Source organism: Cricetulus griseus, chromosome 4, assembly GCF_003668045.3.
Source record: "Cricetulus griseus strain 17A/GY chromosome 4, alternate assembly CriGri-PICRH-1.0, whole genome shotgun sequence".
Classification (NCBI taxonomy): domain Eukaryota; kingdom Metazoa; phylum Chordata; class Mammalia; order Rodentia; family Cricetidae; genus Cricetulus; species Cricetulus griseus.
The window spans coordinates 78,543,545-78,567,453 of NC_048597.1; the positions used below are offsets into that span (position 1 = coordinate 78,543,545).

At 44.8% G+C, this 23,909-nt stretch overlaps 1 protein-coding gene across 1 annotated transcript in view; it reads left to right on the forward strand.

Moving 5' to 3' along the window:
• Positions 1–23,909, forward strand: part of Sdk1 (sidekick cell adhesion molecule 1) — a 954,927-nt gene that overhangs the window by 712,058 nt on the left and 218,960 nt on the right. The window contains exon 14 of the mRNA XM_035444149.1: positions 10,248–10,384. Within this exon, the coding sequence (XP_035300040.1) occupies positions 10,248–10,384 (137 nt within the window). The remainder of the gene's footprint in view (positions 1–10,247; positions 10,385–23,909) is intronic.

Sequence of the window (23,909 nt, forward strand, 5' to 3'; positions counted from 1 at the left end):
CAAGCCTCGTTTATCTTTGGGTCCCCAGTACATGCTGAAGGGATTGAGAGTGAAGAGAATGTCTGCAGAGAGCCATGCTAGGCCTTCTGTATATGTCCTGTGCACTCAAGAATGAACAAACACAAGATTCCTAAATTAGAGGACTTTAAAAGGTTAATGAACACACTAGAGAGGTGGCTTAGTAGTTAAACACTTGCTGCTCTTGAAGAGGACTAGAGTTCAGATCTCAGTGCCCACAATGCCATCTCATGACTACCTGTAATTCCAGCTGTGTGGCTCTGTGGGTAAAGTGCTTGCTACATATGCATGCATGCACACACCAAGATTAGATCTGCAGAAATAATATTAAAAGCTTGCAACAATGTACACTTACAATCTCAGCACTAGGGAAGCACAGACAGGTAAACCCTTGGGGCTTGATAGCCAGGCAGTTTAGCAGAATTGGTTAGCATAGGTTAAGTAATACATGGTGTCTCAAATAATGAGGTAGAGAGTGATTGAGGAAGATACCTGATGTCAACATCTAACTTCCACTTGCATACACATACACACACACACACACACACACACAGAGAGAGAGAGAGAGAGAGAGAGAGAGAGAGAGAGAGAGAGAAAGAGAGAGAGAGAATATGTTAATGCTGTTAATGATTTATAGTACCCAGTCCAGAAAGCCCTACTGTACATTCTGAAACTGCAACGGAAACAATCCCATTCTAACTCCTATCTGCCCTCCCCAGGGTGACTCCAACTCTTAGATCCCTGGGGAGCAAAATCACCCTAGTTAGCCATGACGAATCTGGAGCCCAGGATAGACCCTGAGAAGACCAGCCTTGGGGCCCATTTGGACCTGGAGCCCAGGGTAGACCTTGAGAGCAGCCTTGGGCAGCCAGGGTCTCCTCTATCCCACCCGTCAGCATTGAAGCTCTCAGATTACTGAGCTCTCTTTGTCCCAGGTCCTCAGCCCCCTGCTGTCTCCATGGTGTGGTTTGTGTCTTCTGTTAGTGTCACCCAAGGGCTTCTCTATCCTTTAGTATTCAGCCCCAGGATGATTTCCTGCCATTCAGTCACAGGTGCCTCCAAATTTTGTTCTGGCCCATCAACCACACTAGGAGAGACAAGTCTACTATCTCAAGCCCTCCCCTCCCAGAAGTCCCTTAGCAATAAATGTTTGCATTCCAGGTGCCTGGCATACAAGAGATGCTCAATAAATGCACAATGGGTGGTTGTTGGCTCAAGGCATTTAGGAACGCATTAATAAGCATGTGTTGTAGACTGTTTGCTGACCTCCACTCCTCTCTTCAGGGTGTGTCTTAGGAATAAACATACAGTCCCCTACTGTCTATCAAAAGCCCAGCTCTACTGCCCCCACTCAGCTAGTGATTTAAAAAAAATCATTTGATGATACTGAAGTACACAGCCCATGAATCTGCATAATTCTCCATACTATTCACATTTTTTAAACTACCTTTGAGAACTCTTAGATCATCCAGTCTGGGTATCAAATAAATAAGTGTTAGCAGTTCATAAAGGCTCTGTCAGCAAACGGCCCAATTGCATACTTCCAATATAGCACGTTCTTTTTATTCTGAGCCATTTTTATGTTCTGCTGATTTACATATCTTCCCCACTATTTACTTATTTGATTTCCTCTAAGTAAAATACATTTTTCAGCAAATGTTGCTGTATGTATAAAATAATAGGCTTTCTGTAATGGTGAAACACCTCATCGCTAAAGATAGAAATATTTGCAGATCTGTGATTCAAACCAATTAGGGTGCCACGGGCTGCAGAAATGATTCGGAAGGCTGTTAGCCCCTGGGAGTTGCTGGTGTAATAAACACAGTACTCTTCCAAGTTGGGATGAATGGGGAGAGTGGTGCATCTTTAGATCCAAAGAGCTCTTGGAACAGGGGAGATGGTTCAGTCAGTAAAATGCTTGCCAGGTGGGTATGAGGACCTGCATATAGATTTCCAATGCCCTTCTGAAATACTGGGCATGGTAGTATGTGCCTGTGATGTCAGAGCTGAGGAGGCAGGGACAGGCCAGTCCCAAGGGCTTGCTGGTCAGCCAGTCAAGCTGAATTGTTAAGCTCCAGGTTCAATGAGAGACCCTGTCTCCAAAAACAAAAGCAAAACAAGATGATAAGGGACAATGGGCTGACTCAGAGAGTAAAGGTGCCTGCCATACAAGCCTAGTGACCCAAGTTCAATCCCCATATCTGACAGAAAGGTGGGAGGAAAGAGTCCACATTATTCAAGCTCTTCTCTGGTCTCCACAGGCCCATGTGCTCATGCAAGCGCGCGTACACACACACAAACACATAAAGATTGGGGACACACGGCCCCGGTGATGGCCAGAGTGATGATAATAGTAACAATTCAGGAATGAAGAGCATCACATGCTTCTCAGGGAAACTTCTATCCCAGCTCTCCTACATTTCCACGATTACTCAGATAGCAAATAAACAAATAAGAAAGAAAAAATGAATATTGCCAGAGGGACTGAGAGGCACTTAGGACTGAACAGTGGTGTCCTTCAAAAGCATAAGAGCCTAATTCCCCCTCTCCCTCCACTCCAGTTAAAAGCTACTTTATTGAATATAGGAATTAGGGCTGGGGAGATAAATCAGTTGGTAAAGTCCTCACCTTGCAAGCACAAGGACCAGAGTTTGATCACCAGAACCCACATTAAAGAAAAAAGACAGGCATGGTAGTGCACACTTGTAGTGGCAGTGCTGGGGAGGCAGCTCACTGAAGCTCACTGGCCAGCCAGTCCAGACCAAATGGTGAGCTCCAGACCAGGAAAAGACCCCATCTCATAAGTAAAAATGTCAACAGCTCCTGAAGTACAGTATCTAAGGTTCACCTCTGCCCTTCATACACACACACACATACATAAACACACACACACACACACACACACACACACACACACACACACACACACACTATGTATTGAGAATATTTGAAGTGGGCTTTTAAAAGATAGACCATCCAGTGGGCAAATGTGGCCATGCTCATTTGCTGCATGGCTGATCATTTCAATACTGTGTGTTGTCTCCACTGGATGCTGGCTGAGTGATGCTGGCACGAGCCCATGGTACTGGTAGCAAGGCTACAGCAGAGCTCCCATGAACCAGGCTGACCAGGGGTCCTTCCCACCTTACTGTGGGACTTGGGACATGTTGTCTTGCTCCTCTACCTCAGTTGGCATAGCTTACAGACTGGACATGGTAGCACTGACCTCACAAGACTGTCATAGAATGGAATCAGCCAGTGTGTCTCCAGTCCTGCATTAATCCCAGTGGAAGAGGGACTCTCAAGAATTTAAAGCTCCTCTGGCTTCCTTTCCACCTCAAAAAAGAGCAACATTGCCTCTGATGTCCTAGGTCTCTGCCTCGAAGCTGGGTGCTTCCATCCCTGAGACGGTGTTACTTTAACAAGGTCCTCATGGCCGTCTGACATAGAGAGGTGACTCCTGCCATTGAGCCCCCCAGTGCTTGCCTCAGCCAAGCATATAGTAGGTACCCAATAAATGCCTAAGTAAGACTCACCCCACTTCCTAAGTTAAAACAGGAGGCTATATTTTATATCATCCAGGACAAGCAATGTATGTAGGCTCTGACCTAACTCCCTCTCTAAAATTCCCGATGGTTCAGCAACCTGTCCTATACATTAGATGCAGAGATCTTCATCATTAAACATTGTCACCTTGAAGGCTAGAGTTGTAGCTCAGTTGGTAGAATGCTTGCCCAGAACACATGAGACCCTGGGTTCAATCCCCAGTATGGGATAAAACCAGGCTTGGTAGTACTTATTCACTTGCAATTCCAATACTAGGAAGATGAAAACAGCAGGATTCAAAGTCCAAGGTTAGGCTGTAGTTCAGTTGATAGAGTGCCTACTTGGCATGAACAAAGCTCTGGGTTCAATTCCCAGTACAGAATAAAACTGGATGTGGTTGGTATTGGTAAGTGTCTGTAACCCAAGCATGGGAAGGGGATTGGAGAAGCAAGAGGATTAGAAGCTCATAGTGACTCAACCACACAGTGAGTACAAAGCCTGGGATACAATACGTGAGACTGTCTCAAAGGGGGTGCATGGAAGAATGAATCAAGGAATAAAAGCTGCGCCCCCACAAAAGCTGCCTGGCCATCGTGGCCTATCTGTAGATTTAGCACCCTGGGATAGGCTGGATACCTAGACTAGCCGAATCAGTGTGTTCCAAGTTCAAATGAAAGATCCTGCCTCGGTGAATAAAGTGGAGTATAATCAAGGGAGACACCTGAGGTCAGCCTCGGGCCTCCACGTTCACGTGCACACAATGCACACATCCTCACCCACATGCAAGCATGCATATACACACATACACCATACACACAGATCATTCTTGACCACATTGCAAATTAAAAGCCAGTCTGGGCTGCCTGAGACCCTGTCTCAAAAACAAAAAACAAACAAGAAAAAAACCATTGTCACCTTGGGTTTTAATCCTGTCTTTCCTTCTAGTTTACTGGTGCTGTAGTAGCAGGATCTCAGTCCCAGGGTGATTCTGTGCCCCCCCCCCAAAGCGTCTTGCCCTGTTGAACATACCTTCCTAAGGCTTTATGGATTGATTGATTGATTAATTGTTAGATCATTTAAAGACCCAATTAGCATCACCTGGCTCATCCTGCAATCAGAAACTAATTCTTAGGAGCACAAAGTACAAAGAAAATCTAATTTACTGAGCTGACTAAAAGAGTCATACCCTGAGGCAGCAAAAGAGGTTTCTTTCAATAAAACTACTTCTGACAAAACATAATAAGGAGGGAATGATTTACCGCCATCCCCCAAAGTTATCAGGCCCCTCGTCTTCCTCCTCAGAGCAAAGTGGAAGAAGATGGGTTTGACCAAGTCATGATTTGTGCCTCAAAGGGGCAAAGCTCTTTTGCTGGAGAAAGACTGACCTGGTCTCTTTTGCAGGAACAATTTTGCTTGGCCACAATTTTACCAATTGTTCAAAACTGCTCCTCCCTCACATACACCACACTTCCTGTCTATTCTACCCTGTGCAAGCTCCTCTTATTATGGCTGTTGTTAATTTTTGATAATACTGTGGAGTAAGTGACTTGGCAGAAATTTTACATTCCATTTCCATTGCAAGGTGACTCTGAACTGGCCTCCATTTCCATTGTTCCTTGTGTCTTTGGTTTGCCACCATTGGGTATTGTCAGATCCAAAAGAAACTCAGGGCATATGACTAACTGTGGTGCCTATTAGCGTACCAAAGCACATGCTGGCCTCCAGGCTCACTCAGTACCTGTGACTCCACTCAGTTCTTCTCAGCCCACCCATTTAACCTAAACCTGCCAGCTCATGGGCTTCCCTTCCCCCAACTTCTAATACCAGTTTGACTCTACCATGTAGGCCCACGTGCTCTCTGTGCCCTCTTAGTCCCCTCTCTCTTGTCTCTCTCTCTTGTCCCTCTCTCTCTCTCTCTCTTGTTCCTTTCTCTTGTTGTTCTCTCTTGTCCCTCTCTCTTGGTCTCCTTTGCCCACACACTCTTCTCTTCCTTTCTTGCTCTACTGTCCTCTCTTTCGTCTCATGGCCCAGTTCAGTCTACTGGCCATGTTTAGTCCACTGCTTCCTCTCCCTCCTCTGGACTCTTCCAGATGCCTCTAGCTGTATCTCCCTCATATCTACAACAAAAACCTTGTGCAGTTAAAACTGTCTGAGAATTTCCCCCAAAACATCATCTACCCACCTCCTCTTAAAGTTGGTAGTAAAGTGCTTGGATGCAGTCTATTCCTGTTGAATAAGATCTTCTGAGATGGATTCAGGGTATATGAAAGCCACATTTATCCATTACTCACATGTTGCTCAGAGGTTTTATGACATCTCATCCCCAAAATAACCATCAGCAAGTTGAAGAGAAAGCCTGGCACTGGGAATGTCTCAGTAGGTAGAACACTTGCAACGCAAGCATGAGGGCCTGAGTTCGGATCCCCAGCACCCATGTAAAAAGCCATCTCTAGTGGTATGTGCCTCTAATCTCAGCACTGGGATGGCAGAGACAGAAGGGCTCACTGGTCAGCCAGTCTAACTGAATGGATGAGCTCCAGGTTCCATGAAAGCCCTGTCTCAAGGCAGAGGGTAATAGAGGAAAGCAGCTAAGTTGACCTCTGGCCTCTACATGCACACAAACATGTGAAGAAATACCCAAATACATACAAGCATGTACACACATACACACACACACACACACACACACACACACACACACACACACACACGCACGCACGCACACGCACACGCACTAAATGTAAGAAAAAATGTTACTTGTAAGCTCCAAGGGTCTTACTGTGTGTATATGGGACAGGCCTGGGGCAAATGCTGCTTCCCCGCTTGATCTATCTGCATATTCTTCTGCTGTTGGGAACTGTTGTGTGTCCACACAATGACCCAGAGCGCTAGCCATCCCTTTTAGTTTTCAAGTTCATGCTTGTTGTGTCAGACCAACGTCTATTATTGGAGACATCTTTGCAGTGGAATTCAGACACTAATTAATTGGAATTAGCACAGACCTCACAGGTCAAGGGCATAGACTCCAGAACAGCTCTACACCTCAGGCAGAAGCTGGGAGCTAGGTGGCTTCCACACCACCTACCAAGCTGACCTCCTAGGGCTTCCCCTGTACCCTCAGCTGCAAGGTCTCCACACAGAGCTGTGGTTCTGATTACAGTATTTTATAAAGGAGAAAACAAACAACCATGGCTGGACCAGTGTTAAGCTGGAGAGTTGGGAAGTATCCAAATCAGCATGTATGGGATGGCTGTAGTGTAAGGCTATTCCCATACTCTGGGTGGAGGCACACATGCATGCATGTGACATATGGGACATGACCTGGCCGGTTCCACATCCCCCTTCTTGCTTTCATATCTTACTTCATGACACCTGCCAGGAACCAGAGCCACAACCACCAGAAGTTTCCTGTTTGGCTGAGTGGTTGGCACATTATTGAATGTCTCTGGCCTCCATCCATCCCACAGAAGCAGAGATTGAGCTAATATGCCAGCCTCCAATCCCATGGCTTATCTCTTGTCCTGGACCCACCCAGGTCCCAGCTGAGTGATCTCTCCTATGGTTCCAGAGGCCCACAGGAGTGACTAAGACAGCTCCATCCCTCTGGATAGTTCAAGGGTGTTTGGAAGCTCCATCCCAGACCAGAAAAATTATTATCATCAGTTTTATCTGGATATTTTTACTCAAGTTTATTCTTGGTTAATGTAAAAACTAAGATTGTCAACTTGACAGGTCTAAAATCACCTAGAAGGCACACTCTGGGCATGTCTTTGAGCAAGTTTCTAGAATAGGTTTAGTGAGGTGGAAAGACCCACCCTTAATGTGGGCAGCATCATCCCATAGACCAGAGCCCTGGACTGAATAAAAAGAATAAATGGAGCAGAGCACAGAATTCATGTCTCTCTGCTTCCTGACTGTGGGTGCCATGTGACCAGCACACTCCTGCCACCGTACCTCCCCACAGTGTCCTATGGTACCCTCAACTATGAGCCAAAGTAACCCTTCCCCTCTTAAGTCACCTTTGTTAGACATTTTATCACAGCAATGAGAAAAGTAACAAATAGTTTGTTTCTATTTAGGGCCATTCAACAACTTTGGTCTTGTTTCGGACCAAACCAATAATACCTTAGGGGAAACAAAAAGAAATGGAAGAATGAACATTTCCACCCTGGCCTTGTTTGTTTGAATAGTGTTTATTGGTGTCTAATGGAGATTTGGTTATTAGATAACTCAAATAGCAGCTTCTTCTCTGATTTCAAACTTGATTCACAGTTAAGGAGAACACAAGATAACATCCCATGCTCAAGATCCTGCTTTTTAGTGCTGATATAATACACAGTTATAGTTACATGAGAAATGTTAATTTGCCTTTAAGTGGCTACATGGGTGAGAGAGCTACACCTCTTATACAGCTGAGTGCAAACAGCATCATTGGTTTTGAAGTAGAATAGGTGCATTTCTTTCTGAGCCATGGTGGGGATGGAACCCAGGGTCTTGTGCATGCCAGGAAAAGTGCTTTTACGTGAGTTTTAACCCTCAGCCCACACGTACATTTTTAAATGAAAAGAGTCAGGTAGAGGGCTAGGAAGAGGGCTCAGTTGGTAAAATGTTCACTGCTCAAGCATGAGGACCTGAAATTGGATCCCATCACCCACATAGAAAGCTGAGTATGTTCATGTTGGGGTGAGGGACTAAGAGGAGTAGAGAGAGGAGAAACTATAATCAGGATATATTGTATGAGAAAAGACTCTATTTTCAATAAAAGGGGGAAATTGACTATGGCAATGTATATCTATAACCCCGACACTGGGGAAAAAGATTCCTGGGGCTTGCTGGTCAGCTACTCCTGCCAAATCTGTGAACTCTGGGTTCAGGAGAGATCCTGACTCAGCAATATAATGTGAAGAGTGATTGAGGAAGTCACCAACTTCCACCTGTGACTTCACATGCAAGTGCCCACACATTCACATGAACACACATATACATGAATGCAAACACACACAAAATCAAGTATAGAGTGGGCCCTGAGATCCCATCACTTTCAGATCAGGTGTTGGAGAATCATAGCAAGTTCAAGATCAGTGTAGCCAACATAGTAAATTCCAGACTAGCCAGGGCTATCAAGACAGCCTATTAATTAATAACTAATTAATTAATTAGGCCTCCAAGCTTCCAAAATATCAACCATGATGTTGGCATTTGCTCTGACCCATATGTTCTCTGGTAACTGATGTCCAAGAGAGACCCAAAGCAAATTAGTGGGTGACACAGGTCACACCTGGCACTGTCCCTTCTGTGACACCTGATGTGCTATGGAAGCAGGCACCATGCAGAAGGATCATGGGGCAGGCCCAGCTCTCAAGCCCCAGAGATTTAAGACTGAACCCAACAGCAACAGTTTGGGAAGTTCAGGTAGAGACTTTGTTCTGTCACCAGTAAAGACTTCCTTAAATTAGTGACTTCTTTTTGAAACTCAGGCATTCCATTTTATGGCCTTGCCAGTGTGTTATTTACCATCTCCACGGGGTTTTAGTTGACTTTCTTACCACATTTTACTCTTAAGTGCGTACCCCAAACCTCTAGTACCCTCCAGAAGACAGAATGACAATATAACTCCATGCTGTCAATAAACAAGATGGTCTATTTGTCTAAGAAGGCATATAGGCATTTCCCCCCAAATTCTAAACAGGTGAATGTGGCAACCCACACACTGGCAGATCCTCAGTGCCACACTTTCCTCTTCATGGGGCTCACTGGGTTTACATCTCAGCCTCTAGATGCATAGACAAAGCATCAACTATAGTATGTCTCACCAGTGTTGTAATGCAGGGGTGGGGTGGTAATGCTCAGCTGGTAAAGGGCTTGCTGCACAAGCACAAGGACACGAGTTCAAGAGCACAGTCTCCGGCCCCTACATAAAAAGCTGGGTGCAAGAGTGCACACCTAGAATCCCAGATCCGGGGAGGCAGAAACAGGAGAATCGTAGAGTTCACTGGCCAGCCAGCCTAGCTGAACTAGTAAGGTCCAGCCAGGTTCAGGGAGAGGTCCTGCCTCAAAAAGTAAAGTGCAGAGTAATTAAAGGAGAAATTTGTTCTAGTTTCCTTTCCATTGCTGTGACAAAATACCTTGACAGACAGCAACTTGGGGTGGAAGGATTTATGTTAGCTCATGGTTCCAAGTTATGGTCCATTATCATGGAGACACCGAGGGGACAGGAACTTGAAGCAGCAAGTTGTATCACATGCACAGTCAGCAGAGATAAACGAATTCTTAGTACTCAGCTACCTCTCTCTACTCATACACCAGGACCCAAACCCAGGGAACAGTGCCACCCACGGTGGGCTGGGTCTGCTCATATCAATTGAGGCAATCAAGACAATCCCCTAGATACATGCCCATAGACCAACCTGGTCTAGACAGTCCCTCGTGGAGACTTTCTTTCCAGGTGATTCTTGGTTATATCAAGTTAACAGTTAAAACCAACTATCATAAAACATTGAATTATGTTCAAATTATTCCACAAGAAGTGGGGCTGGGCTTTGTTTGCTCCTCTGGGGACAACAGAGAGGGCAGCTCATCCTCATTCCAGACCTGCACATACCTACTCCCTTCAACGTGGTCATAGGATGACCCATCAGTCTGATTTCACTTTCCTCTTGTTCTTTTTCCTTCATTGCCACCAGTGAGCTGCCTCACCCACCTCAAAACCTCCTGGCCAGCTTGAGTCCTGTGCATAGCCACTCGGTGACATTGTCGTGGGTTCGGCCCTTTGATGGAAACAGCCCAGTCCTTTACTACATTGTGCAACTTTCTGAAAACAGTAAGTAGCAAAACAAACTGTTGGTCCAAAACAGAAACCAGATGTGGGGGGGGGAGGGAGGGAGGGTGTGTGTGTGTGTGTGTGTGTGTAAGAGAGAGTGTGTGTATGTGAGATAGAGAAAGAGAGAGGGAGGGAGGGTGTGTGTGTGTAAGAGAGAGAGAGAGAGAGAGAGAGAGAGAGAGAGAGAGAGAGAGTGCGTTCCAGAGAGGGGGAAGGAGAGAGGGTGTGTGTGTATAAGAGAGAGTGTGTGTGTGTGTGAGAGAGAGTGTGTGTGTGTGAGAGAGAAAGAAGGGAGAGAGGGAGAGACGGAGGGAGGGACGGAGGGTTTGTGTGTGTGTGTGTGTGTGTGTGTGTGTGTGTGTGTGTGTGTGTGTGTGTCTTATGAGGCATGTGGGTGAGCCTGTGCAAGCTCGGAGGCCAGAGGAGGCCATCTGGTGTTCTTATCACTTTCCACCTTATTCACTTGAGACAGGGTCTCTCGCCAAGCCAGGAGGTAGGCTGGTGTCCAGCAAGCCCCAGTGATCCTCCTGTCTCTGCCTGCCACAGCACTAGGGTTTCACACCTGGATTTTTTACGTGAGTGCTGGGAGTCTGAACTCAGGTCCTCAGGCTTATACAGCAAGTATTCTTACTAACAGAGCCATCCTCCCAGTGCCAGACATCAGATTTCTCCCTGTGCTCTTAATGTCATGCCATTCCCACTGACCCACAGCAAACAGAAATGCATGACCATAATTCACAGGTAGCAAAGCAAAAGCAAGCTGGTATATTAAGGAGAGGGAAGGCCAATGCAGCTGGGGGAGAGGAGGCATCCATAACGGGCTCCTGAGAGGACCTAGGCTTGAGACCAGTCCCAACAGGATAGCTGAGTCTATGAAACTGCCTCAGGAGTCCTAGGGGACAGTGTTATCCCTGGGACACACTGGAGAAAGGGTGTGGTGTCTCCTGGAGCTGACTTGAGAGTGGGCAGTAGCCAGCCTTTACATCTTGGGAGGTTTTATAACTGGAGCTTGGGGCTGTTTGCTGCCGGTCACTTACAAAAGCCCATGAGCAGAAACAGGAACTGAACCTTTAGAACTACACTTTGTTCAGAGAGCCAGCCATCTGAGAGGATCAGCATCCTAAATATCTGTCTACATATCTGTCTACATCTCATCTCCAGTGATGGGTCCTGTGGGGGGAGAGACATCTCAGAGCTGTTCATCTCCTCAGGAGGTCATGGGTTTCAGAGACTTGTGGTATCTGTGTGCCTCCTTTCAGCCCTGGCCCTCTTCCTTCACTCTGCATGTCTGGACTCAGGCACTGCATGAATCTAGTTAGAGCCTGCTCTTGTCATCCTTGTACTCCTCCAGGGCACCTGGGCTGGGAGGGGTTAACTCAGAACAAGCCAACCATTAACAGTGTGTGTGCTTGAGCTAGGCTGGTGGTAACACATGAGTGCCATTCCTTCCTATGCTGTGCAGGAGCACTGGTATGTCTTTACAATGCAGAATATGTAGGTCCCCATCATTTTTTCTCAGATACAGAGGTGGTGCTGAGTAGAGAGTAGCCCTGTGTCTTCCTCCCTGCCTCCAAGCCACTTCCTTAAGCAATCCTGGATTCCTCCAGCGGGGCTGTCCTTCCTCCCCTCCTCCACTATCTCCATGCCTTTGCCTACTTGCTCCTTTCCTGAGCCCCTGTAATATTCCAGTGCATTCGAGTGGTCCCTGCTCCGTAAGTAACCCCTCAGCCATATTCCTGTGAGTGACAGCAACACCTGAGGAGTGTTCCCTTTAATCTTTAGGGATCTCAGCTCAGAGCAAGATTCCTGACTTCACCACAGAAAAGAGTTTCCGGGTGAGTCAGTGAGAAACTAAGTCTGAGTGTATTAAAAGACATGTTTAATATAGAATTTTAGGCAGGAAGATTAGGAGAAAGTTGGGTGCTTGGGAAGAAAGATGAGTGTGGGCCATCCTAATGTTTACAATACTCAAGAAATACCATTTTGATGGGGCTTGATACTGCTACCCTCAAAGGGTCACTGAGGAACCTAAATAAGGTCACAGGGTGGCCCTCCTCACCACGGGATTCTAAGCAGGTGCTCTACCACAGAACTGTATTTCAGATCCACTTTCAGGATCCTCAGTTCATGCCTCAGCCACAACAGCAGGCTTGCACACAGCCGAGAGGGAGGTACTGTAGTCAGGCCTTTCTCTGTCCTTGACCTCTGACCTAGCTTCCTTCCATAGAGAAGCAATACTGGGGCCAGGCTGCATGACAACAGTGTCTCTATTTAATCCCCAGCCAGAGAGGGAAGTGGTGGCATTATTTATGAAAATAACCTTTCACAAGACAAGGTTTTCCTGAGGATGTCATGGCTGCATGGCCTTTGACAAGAGTATGTGTGGAGAGAATGTGACAGGAGCAGAGCTCTTGTCATCAGAAGTTGACAGATATCCACCATAAAGACAGCTCCCGGCAGGCATCCATCTCCTGGAGACAAAGGGCTGTGTTCTGCTCTCCATTGTGTTCCTGTTCCTAGAGTTTAGTAGCTGCTCAGCAGATGAGATAGCATGAATCTCTGGCAGAGCCACCAGGATGGACTACTGCATGACACTATCCCTGGGGAGATGTGAGCAAATATCCACTCACCAAACTGAGAACCACCAACAGACCACAGTAAAAAATACCACCAAGGTACAGCTTGTCGAACCAGTGAGTATTTAGGGATCACCCACAGGAATATGGCTGAGGGGTTACTTATGGAGCAGGGACCACTCAAATGCAGCCACATCATCAGAACCCACCAAACATGGGTGATGATGCATAAAAGCTGGAACCTGCCCAGCAGTGGTGGCACTCCTTTAATCCCAGCACTTGGGAGGCAGAGACAGCCAGATCTCTGTGAGTTTGAGGCCAGCCTGGTCCACAGAGTGAGTTCCAGGACAGGCTCCAAAGCTACAGAGAAACCCTACCTCGAAAAATCAAAGCCAAACAAACAAACAAAAAAGCTGGAACCCTGGAGCTCTGCACAACTTCCAGGTAGCTCAATAGGTCAGAGTCTCCTTCCCTAAGCCATCTTTAGTGCTTACATAACCTTGCATATGTAGAGGCTGTGTGCATCTGGTAAGTTTCAGGAAATTCCTGAGACTTTCCATTTGTTTGCTTCCTCAGTCCTAAGGAGCCTCCCTCTAGTGTGGGATGCTTCTGTTCATAACAAAGTGTTACATAACACGACACTGTGGGCAGTCTTCCATAAGGGAAGACACCAAAGTGGGCACTGATTCAAAATACCACACAAGCCACTTCCCAACTGACAGCAAAACTTATTTTTCCAGTCAAGCATACTGTGTAAATCAGAAGCAAGCTTTTTATGAAACCATTCACTCATCCATGTTGATTGACACCTGCTCTTCACTGGGCAGTCTGTTGTGTGCTGGAACACAGAAATGAAGTGACCAGCCTCAACATCAGACAACAAGGAAGTGGTCAGATAGTTCAGTGCTCAAGGCTTGTTTAGTGAAGAACCTGATGCACAAACCTGAAGACCGGTTTGATCCTCCAGAATATATAGTAGCAATTCAAGGGTGATGGTACACCTTTAGAATCCTGGTGCTCGAGAAGTGGAGACAGCTGGATCCCTTGGGTTCATTGGTCAGCTAGTGAAGATGAATCAGGTCCCAGTGAGAAATCTTGTCTGGAAAATCAGTGTGGACAACTGGGAAATGATGCCTGATGTTGACCCTGGCCTCTACATACACGCGTACACACATACAACTATACACAGGATGTATGTATGTATGTATGTATGTATGTATGTATGTATGTAAGTTTGTGGGCCCATATGGCACTACCTTTTGTTTCTTGTGTATTGAGATTCTGGGTCAAACATAGTATTTTGTACATGCTAGACAAGCCTGCCATCACCCAGTTACCTTGCCAGCCCCTGTCTGTCACTACCCTTGACCAATGGTCACCAAGAGCACACACTAGACAATTTTGCAGGTATTTTTCAGGTGCTTCCATTTAAGAAAATGCCAAAGAATGACACTGGATGGTCCCTCTTTACCCTGTTGACCCTCTCAGCTGGACCCAGCTTGGGTCAACCCTTCAGCCTGCCAATTATTGGGAGGGTAGGACAGTTGCTGCATGCCTATCCCTGACTTCAGCCATACAAGATAAGTCTGTGGCCTCAATGATAGCAGCATGTGTTGCTACCAGTTGGTTGGTCGTGTGCTTTCCTATCACAGCAAATCAGAGGATTGCCCCGTCATCTGGACCCGTGATGAGCGTTTTATTTTTATTAGGAATGAGTGCCGTTAAGAAGCAGCTGAACATGCCGGCTAATTACAGCCAGAGAGAACTGCTTAGCAGCAGGCATACTAAAATGGAGATTGCATTTGGCCCACACTCAGCACTAAGAAGTGGACAGTGCTAAATAACCCTAGCCACCCAACATGCCAGCTACTTGGGGGAGCACTGCCGCCAGCTCCTCCTAGCAGGCTGACAGGGCTGCTGTTCTCCTGAAAGCCCTTGATCCTGTAGGAACCAGGCAGATGCAGCTTAGTGGCTGAGGCATGGCCTTCCTAACATTTGCCTTCGCCACACTCCTACCACCACGGAAGTGCTCTCTCAGAAATTTATAGACCACCATGGCAGAGTGTGGACTTAACCCTGGTTCCATGCACTTAGCTGGAGTCAAAACTCTGTGTGGATAACGTCTGGCCCCTGTAGACATACTAGGTTCCTCTTACTGTGAAGTTTGATGGGTCTCTTGTCACAGGTGCCTCCCAGTGAGTGGGCTCGAGGCATAGACAGCATTGGCAGTGGCATCACTGATTCAGGGTCCCCACCTAGTGAGCTGAGGTAGGCAGGGGATTGCTTCCAGTAGCAGGGCCGGGGATCTAAGCAGGGAGTGCTTCTCTACAGAGCTGGTGCAGGGCCTCCTAGTAGCTGAATATCCCAGGCCTTTAGATAGCATTAAAATTTGGTTGCAAAGTGAAAAGCATTTTTCTCACTCTCTAAAATCTTTACTGACTGTAGCCAAGAATGATGTATCTGTGGGGTCATGGTTAAGGGGAGCTGTCAGGAAAAGAACTTAAAAAGCTCTGAAGCCAACCAAAGATGCAAATGAATACAGGTTTTACCAGGCACCTCTTGGGGTTGTCTGATTTCACAGAGGCAGCTTTTGGGGCCATCTTACAACTCTGTAAATTCTAGAAAAGATGCTGCGATTCCAATGATTCTTGACTGTAAAAATGCAAAGGGATGCAAGTAGATTTTATGTTGTAGAAGGTAAGGCTGTACCTGGTTGTAGCTCTGAAGATATTGATCAGTTCTGCAAATGTTTGTCAATTCATTTTGGCATTATTGATGTCCATGTGTTGTTTGTTTCTCTCCTGACACAGTTGGAACATCTTATTAAAATGAGTGAGCTAATTAAAACTTGACGTAGGGGCTACAGAGACCAGCCAGTGAGTCCAGGTTCAAGGAGAGACCTGGCCTCAAAAGTAAGGTTGAGTCCAACTGAGGACCACACCCAACATTGACCTTGTAAGCCTGCACACATGTACTCTCACATGCAGAAACACACACACACACACACACACACACACACACACACACACACACACACACACTGGGTACATGTTCAGTGTTCATTCTGTGTTTGTAAAAGAGAATGATACTTCTTATAATCACTGAACTTAAATGAACATTTGTGAAGTATTAAAAATGCATGTTCTCAATGTAACACCACAAGTTTCCATAGCAACTGATGTTTAGAAGAGGCCATTTTAGTCCCTAAACGAAGTCCCTGCCTGTTTTCCATGGACTGGACTAAGACATACTCCTGCTGAACTAGAGTTGCTGTAGTCTTTTACCACTTAGCAAGAAAAATCAAGTCATTTCTTCATGATAGTTTTTTAAGCTTAGTGCCTACTGCCGTCTGTCTCCTGGTAAGGTATTTGTAGTATATTTCTATAAAAAACACAAATACCTTATAATACTTAATTTTGGGGGTTTGTTTTTTAGTAAATGTGATTTTTTATTCCTAAAATTTAAATTTAGTGATAATATAAAATACATTTGTACTTTTATTACAAATTTATATATGTTCATAGCCAAGTATGGTAGTGCACACCAGTACACTCGTGTACTGGGAGAGTTGAGATCTGAGGCCAGCCTGAGCTACATACTGATACAATGTACCAAAAGAAAAATTAATAAAAATAATCACTACAGTCCTTTGCCCCATGCCTGGGTCACTCTTCCCTACCTCCTCCAACACTTAACTCTCATTCAGTCCCTCTCTGACTCTAGGTTGCCCTCACTTCTGTTACCCTCTGCCTAAAGGAGGGGGCTCTACAGTCATCTCAATTTCCCAACCCCTCCTTAGTCCTCACTTTCTCTACTGAAACCACATCACCTTTGCTCCAAAGGTCTCTAGCCACACCCTTGTCACACCCATGCCACTCCCCTGCCACACCCCTACCTTGCCATTCTCAGTACCCTTGTTGAGTGCTCCTTTCACTCTGATGTCATCCTGAACTCTTTGTTCCTGTGGCCCCGCCTCTGTCCCTTTCTTCACTCTCACGTATTTGTATGGGGTGAACATGTACATGCAGGTAATACATGCACTTACATGCACATGTGTGTAAAGATCAGAAGACAATTTCAGGTGTCATTCCTCAGGTCCCATTCACTTTGATTTTTGAACATAGTGTTCTCGCTGTCATGGAACTAACCAAGTAGGCTATGATGGCTGGCCAGTGAACCCTACAGTGACTGGCCAGAGAGCCTTACAATGGCTGACCAGTGAGCCCTATGAAAGCTGGCCAGTGAGCCTTACAATGGCTGACCAGTGAGCCCTACAATGGCTGGCCAGGGAGCCCTACAATGGCTGACCAGGGAGCCCCAGAGGTCTGCCTTCATCTCCCCAGCACTGGAATGACAAGCACACATCACCATGCCTGAGTTTTTCTATGCTTCTGGGGGCTGAACTCAGGTCCTCCAGCTTGTTTATCAAGCATTTTACAGGTTAATCCATCCCTCCCCTGCTTCACTCTCACCTCTTTTATTTTCCTATGTCCGTTCTTGCCATGACTCATCTGTAGACTCACTTTTCTCTCCTGTCCCTTATATGTTGGTAGTCCCTGAAGACTCAGATCCTCATCCAGCTGCTCATCACCCAATGAGCCTGCGTGTCTCCCCTATTCACCTTTCCCACACTGACTCTCCGATGTGTGTCACCTCCACTGAGCCCCAATCTGGAGGCCAAGTGTCTACCAGGAGGCTATGCCTGGATTTCCTCCAGCCTCAATCAAGTCCACCTGTTTACAGTAGCACTTGTCACCTTTGTCCCAAAGTGCTTCCACTTCTGGGCTAAAGATGTGAACTACTCTTGACACCTGCCACGTTCCCTTCCCCCGACAACCCACATCCCTTCTCCAAATCTCCACAACTACTGATGGAGAATGGCTGTTACGATAAATCTTTCTGCCAAAAGCCATTGAGCCCCACCACCACGTGTAAGCTTTATGGCAGCCGCCTGCCCAAGTTAGGCCCAAATGAATACACAGAGAGACTTGTATTAGTTACAATGCTGCTTGGCCAATGACTAGGATTCTCATCTGTTAGCTCAGTATCAATCATCATACATCTATATATTTTATAAGACTTATCTTATCGGACGCCTTATTGGCGTCCCTCCTAGCTGGTGGATCACATCTTGCCGCTGGAGCAGGAGCCGAGGGGAAAGAGAGCGACACTTCCTTTTTCCTCTTCTTAAATATGAGTCTCCTTGCTATGTCACTTCCTGTCTGGAACACCACTTCTCTACTACATTTCCCAGAATCCTCTTTGACTCCTAGTCCAGCCTAACCTGCTGTTTTATTGGCCAAGCAAGTACTTTATTTATAAACATACACAGAAGTATTTCCCCCATCATCTCCTCTTTTCTGTCTAAATAAAAAGGGTAACTTATTTTTTATAATAACTGAAGAAAACTATAACCATAACTATCTATCTTCAACTCTATCAAAGACCACAGAAGGATAATATATAAACTGTAGAATTGACAGGACATCTTGCTACCTGGACAGTCACCCAAAGTTCCTCTGTAACGTTGGGGCATCCATCTTCAGCCTATAGGCCATAGTGTGTCTAGCACACTCCTCCATTTTAACAGGAACCCTTCAGTTTTGTAAGTTCAGCACTCATTTTCTTGTGGATCCTGCATGTCCAATTTATACAGCAACAAACAGTCCAGGCAAGAGTAGTTTTTTGCCCAAATGGCTAGTCTTGCCATGTTGAAAGCAAACTCTATAACGAGTTTCTTTGATGTCCATCCTCCTTTCTGACGTAATTGGTGTGCCAGGAGCAGTTGTGTCTCATTGCCAAGAAAAACCCTAAACCATTTAAATGCCATATTTCTGTAGGTCTTTGAAAGGTTTGAAGAATACCTAACCATCTCAAATACATCTCTGTATCTAGAAAACCTAACTAACCTAATTATAAGTTCTGACTATTATAGGTAAAAGATCTGTATAAACACAATACCTAAACAAGAGTAGACATATACATATCATAAAACTGACCTTAAAGTTGTATCAATAAATGAAAATCTTTACCAATTTAAAGTATTCATTTTTATATCCTATTTCCTTTTTTTTCTTTATCATTTATAACCAACCTCATTTAAATGAAAATAAACATTTATAAACAATACTTGGGAATATGGGCGTCGTTCTTTCTAAACTGCTTCCTGCTGATTGGGGGCGATGTTTATATACCATTAGGATCATGATAAAACATAGAAACCTGACCAAGTCCTTGTTTTTGTAGTCTGTAAGGCTGTATCATCTCAGCTTTAGGGGGTCTTGCTTGATCAAACCATATTAGTCTGGAAGGAATCAACAGCTTTTGATTTTCTGTGGAAATACAAGTAAAACCTTTATTTCTAAGTAGCCTGTCCTTAGACTTAAACTTTAAAGTTAAAGCATTTTTAAAATGTATAAGTTGGATTAATTTAGCAGCATTTATAATCAAATGTATTTTAGCAGCAGTAATTCTTTCCTTGGCAATCAAACAAATTAAAGACAACAGTATGGCATTCAGTATCCAGATTCTCTGTATATTTTTCATCTCTAGGTGGCTTTTTTATTATTCTACTTTTACTTTCTTTTGTTTCTTTTTTTTTCTGAGACAGCGTTTCTCTGTGGAAATCCGCCTGCCTCTGTTTCCTTCAGCAAATCCTACCCGTGTTGGCCACCACAACCGGTTACTCTATTTCCTCCTGTTACTTTTTTTCTCACAAGCTTACATATATTTTTAAATGTATTGTAAACCTTTAGAGGTTTTTCTTTATCTGGATCTGTCTTTATCATCTCAGAACTGCCGAGTATAACGCCCAAGAGCACCGGGACAGTGTGAGCATATGGAAGCTGCTCCAATGCCTCTCAGCAGCCCGACAGGGCAGGCTGTGGCGGCAGGTTTCCCTCTTTCTCTGGAAACCTTGGGGCATGGGGTCATCCCACTTCTGACACCATTCTGTTACGATAAATCTTTCTGCCAAAAGCCACTGAGCCCCACCACCACGTGTAAGCTTTATGGCAGCGCCTGCCCAAGTTAGGCCCAAATGAATACACAGAGAGACTTGTATTAGTTACAATGCTGCTTGGCCAATGACTAGGATTCTCATCTGTTAGCTCAGTATCAATCATCATACATCTATATATTTTATAAGACTTATCTTATCGGACGCCTTATTGGCGTCCCTCCTAGCTGGTGGATCACATCTTGCCGCTGGAGCAGGAGCCGAGGGGAAAGAGAGCGACACTTCCTTTTTCCTCTTCTTAAATATGAGTCTCCTTGCTATGTCACTTCCTGTCTGGAACACCACTTCTCTACTACATTTCCCAGAATCCTCTTTGACTCCTAGTCCAGCCTAACCTGCTGTTTTATTGGCCAAGCAAGTACTTTATTTATAAACATACACAGAAGTATTTCCCCCATCAAATGGCTGCTCATCTGTCCCATTGCCCTTTGTGTGTGCCTCCTCAAGGCCACTGGGGGCAGCTCCAGAGCTTGGCTTGACTAAGGAAAAGTGTACAAAGTGTTATCCCATTTCCACATCTGGAAGGCACTATTACTGGCACTGAACCATGCCACTAGGCCCAGCTAAGGGTCTTCCTCCTCTGGAAACCCCTTTGAGGGGGTAGCATGTATACCCATGGAGCAAGACTGAGAGCTCACTTCATAAGACAGGCTTTCCCAAAGGTTACATTATTTCCAGCTGGTAGCCTGTCTTCTCACCAGCTTTCTATCTTAAGTCCATCCTCTATAGAACTCATCACTTGAAGAATAGATTCTAGTCTGATTAGCATGGGAGACAGCACCATTCATCATCTGGCCACCACCTGCCTCTCCAGATTTGTCTCCAGCCACTTATTGGTTCGCTTTTTGTGCTTCAGCAGCAAGCATTGCTTGTACTTCTCCAAGCATGTCTGAGAATTACGTATTCCCCCACCCCCATTCCTGACATTCTGTGGTCTGCTTCTACTTATCAATTCCCATCAGGTGTTGCCCTGCTGTCAAAAGTCCTGTCTCTCCTAGGGAGTAACCACTAATCTGTGTTTCCACGATTGTCTGTGTTGTGCTATCCCCATGTTCTCCTCTAGGGGACGCAGCCGCAGGCCGCCTCCTCTGTGTGCTGTCCATGGTGCTGAGCCACCCGCTGGGCGATGGAGGTCCTTAGTGTAACAGCAAAGGCAGGAAACAACTGCTAATCTCATCCTTCAGATTTGCGAAGACATTCTCCGTGTTTTCAACACATTCGTGGTTCCAAGACTTATGTCTTCTGATAGCTATGCACATGTATACTTCTTTTGATCCCCAGCACAGCTGGACACATTTTTCCAAGTTGGTTGGCTTTTTGTACTTTTTCCACTGTGATCTATGTATTTCCTTTCTCCCATTTTCCTAACCAGAATTTGAGATTTTTTTCTGTCATTTTTGACACGTCTTTTTGTTTTGTCTTTTTCCATTTTTCTTTTTACACTTAATTTTTATAGATTTTGTTTATTTATGTTTTAGTCAGGGTTTATGTATTTCAGCCTTCTCTCAAATTTGCTGTGCAGCCAATGATGACTTTGTAATTCTAATCCTCCTGCCTCTACCTCTCAAATACTGAGATTACAGGCATGAGTACTGGGGATTGAATCCAGGGCTCAGTACATGCCCCTACCAGCTGAGCTACAACCACCCCAGCACTGGGGCTTATTCATGACAAAGAAGTGTTTAAGTCTCATATAGTTTAGTCTGATGATATTTCTTTTATGTTTTCTTTGTATTTGAGTATTTTAGCATTATCAGGCATAAAATAAATATCATAGTTTTCACCTTTATTTTAAGGGGGTAATCTTCCACATATTTAACTTTTTAATTCAGCTGGAATATAGGCACACTATATATAGCATGGCATACAATGATTTCTGCTTTTCATTTTACCAGTATGGTTTATTGAACAATCCATTTATTTATAATGTTAAACTTTCACATGCTAAATGTACCTGCTTTAAAAAAAAAAAAAAACAGACTGGATATGGTGACACAGACACCCTTGACTTGATCTCTAGAGGCAGAAGCAAGAGAATCTGGAGGCCAGCCTGATCTACATAGCAAGTTCCAGGACAGCCAGGGATACATAGATACATACATACCCTGTCTCAAATTAAAAAAAAAAAAAAATTCTGGATTTATTTGGGCCTAGTCATCAGGCTTTTTGTCTGTTTTTGTTTTGCTTTGGTTTTGGTTGATTTGTTTTTCTACTTATAGTTCTTATAAGATTTAATGGTTTTAGCTCCAAATGTGTTTTAATATCCTCCCAGAATTTGCTATTTCTCATCATGAGAAAATGGAACTATTTTGTGAAATTTCAAAAAAAGCAGTTCCATTGAAGTGCTCTCTTTTACTTTGAGACAGGGCCTCATAATGTAGTCAACAGTAGTCTCAGATTTTCGGTGATCCTCCTAACTCTGTTGCCCAAGTGCTGAGATTACAGAAGTGTGTGACCATGTCTGGTTCCCATTGGGTTTTTAAATAGGGAGTTAAAGCTGTGGTGAGTTCTATGGGGAATGACTTCTTGGCTGTTCATCTGTCTATCCAGGGGGCCTACACTTAGCACTTACTTGCTGTATGGCTTTCTGGCTGCTCCATCTGTCCATTCAGAGGGTTCTACACTTATGCATTTGCTTGCTGTATGGCTTTCCAAACCCTGTAGGTTGGTAGCACTCTGTTCTTTCCATCACGGTTATCCTAAGGCAGTGATTCTCAACCCCTTTGGGGAGTCACATGTCAGATATCCTACATATCAGATACTTACATTATGACTCCTAACAGTACCAAAATTACAGTTATGAAGCAGCAATGAAAATAATGTTATGGTTGGGGGTCACCACAACATGAAAAACTGTATTAAAGGGTCTCAGCATTAGGAAAGTTGAAAACCACTAGCCCAAAGTGTCACTTCATTGTTGTATATAAGTAAATAGGTTTCCCTCACTTACTTCCCAGCTTGCCATTGTTGGAACACAGGAAGCCTATTGTCATCTGCTCACTTGCTTTTCCATTCCCCACTTCCTGTTCTCTTATTATTCTAATGATTTTCCGTTGATCCTCTTAGTTTTCAAAGTAAACAACCATATCTTCTCCAAATAATAGAATTCATTGTCTACTCTTTGTTTTTCCTATCTTGCTGGGCCATCAGAATACTTTAAATGATAATGAGCCTGGTAGAAGCTTCTGTTGGCTTCTTTCCCCCTGATCTCAGTAGAATATCTTCTAGGATTTCAGAGCTTTGTATAATATTGATTTTTTGTTATATACTGAGTCATAATTTGCATACCAGAAAACACAGAGATCTAAGTGAGCTCTGACAAATACATCTATACCCGTAGTCCTTGCTTTGAACAGGACAGGAATCATTTCAACCTTCTGCCAGGACTCTGTCCAGTCACTCTTCACCCTTCAGAGGCGAGCATCTGTTAATTCTTACCTCCACAGATGAGTATTGCCTGATTGTGAACCCCACAGAAGTAAAAAGAGGCTAGTTGGAAAGATGGATATTTCATAGTATAACCCATCTCTCCCTGTTTTCATTCTTAGGATTTCCAAGTTTATGCAGAAGGTTTTCTTATTTCTAGGCACCCTTCAGTGTTCTTTAAGGGCAGCCATATGGGAAACTAGAGCAATCCATCCCTTCCACTTTAATTCTCACCCCTGCCCCACCCACTGCCTTCCAGTGTGGAGCCTATCAGAGCAACTTCAGGTAGATTGAGATGATGCAGCCTCTTCCATCCATTGTTATTAGATGTGGGAAGGCACCTGGGCAGAACCTCAGTCCATCTGGGAGACAAAGGACATTCACAAACTCAATACATAACCCAGGGACACAGGGAATGGCCTAAGTGAACTCATGAACAGTTGCCAGGGAACTGCCCCCTGAGAGCCAAGACCCTCAAAGGAGGGGCTGTCACTTTACCAGAGGA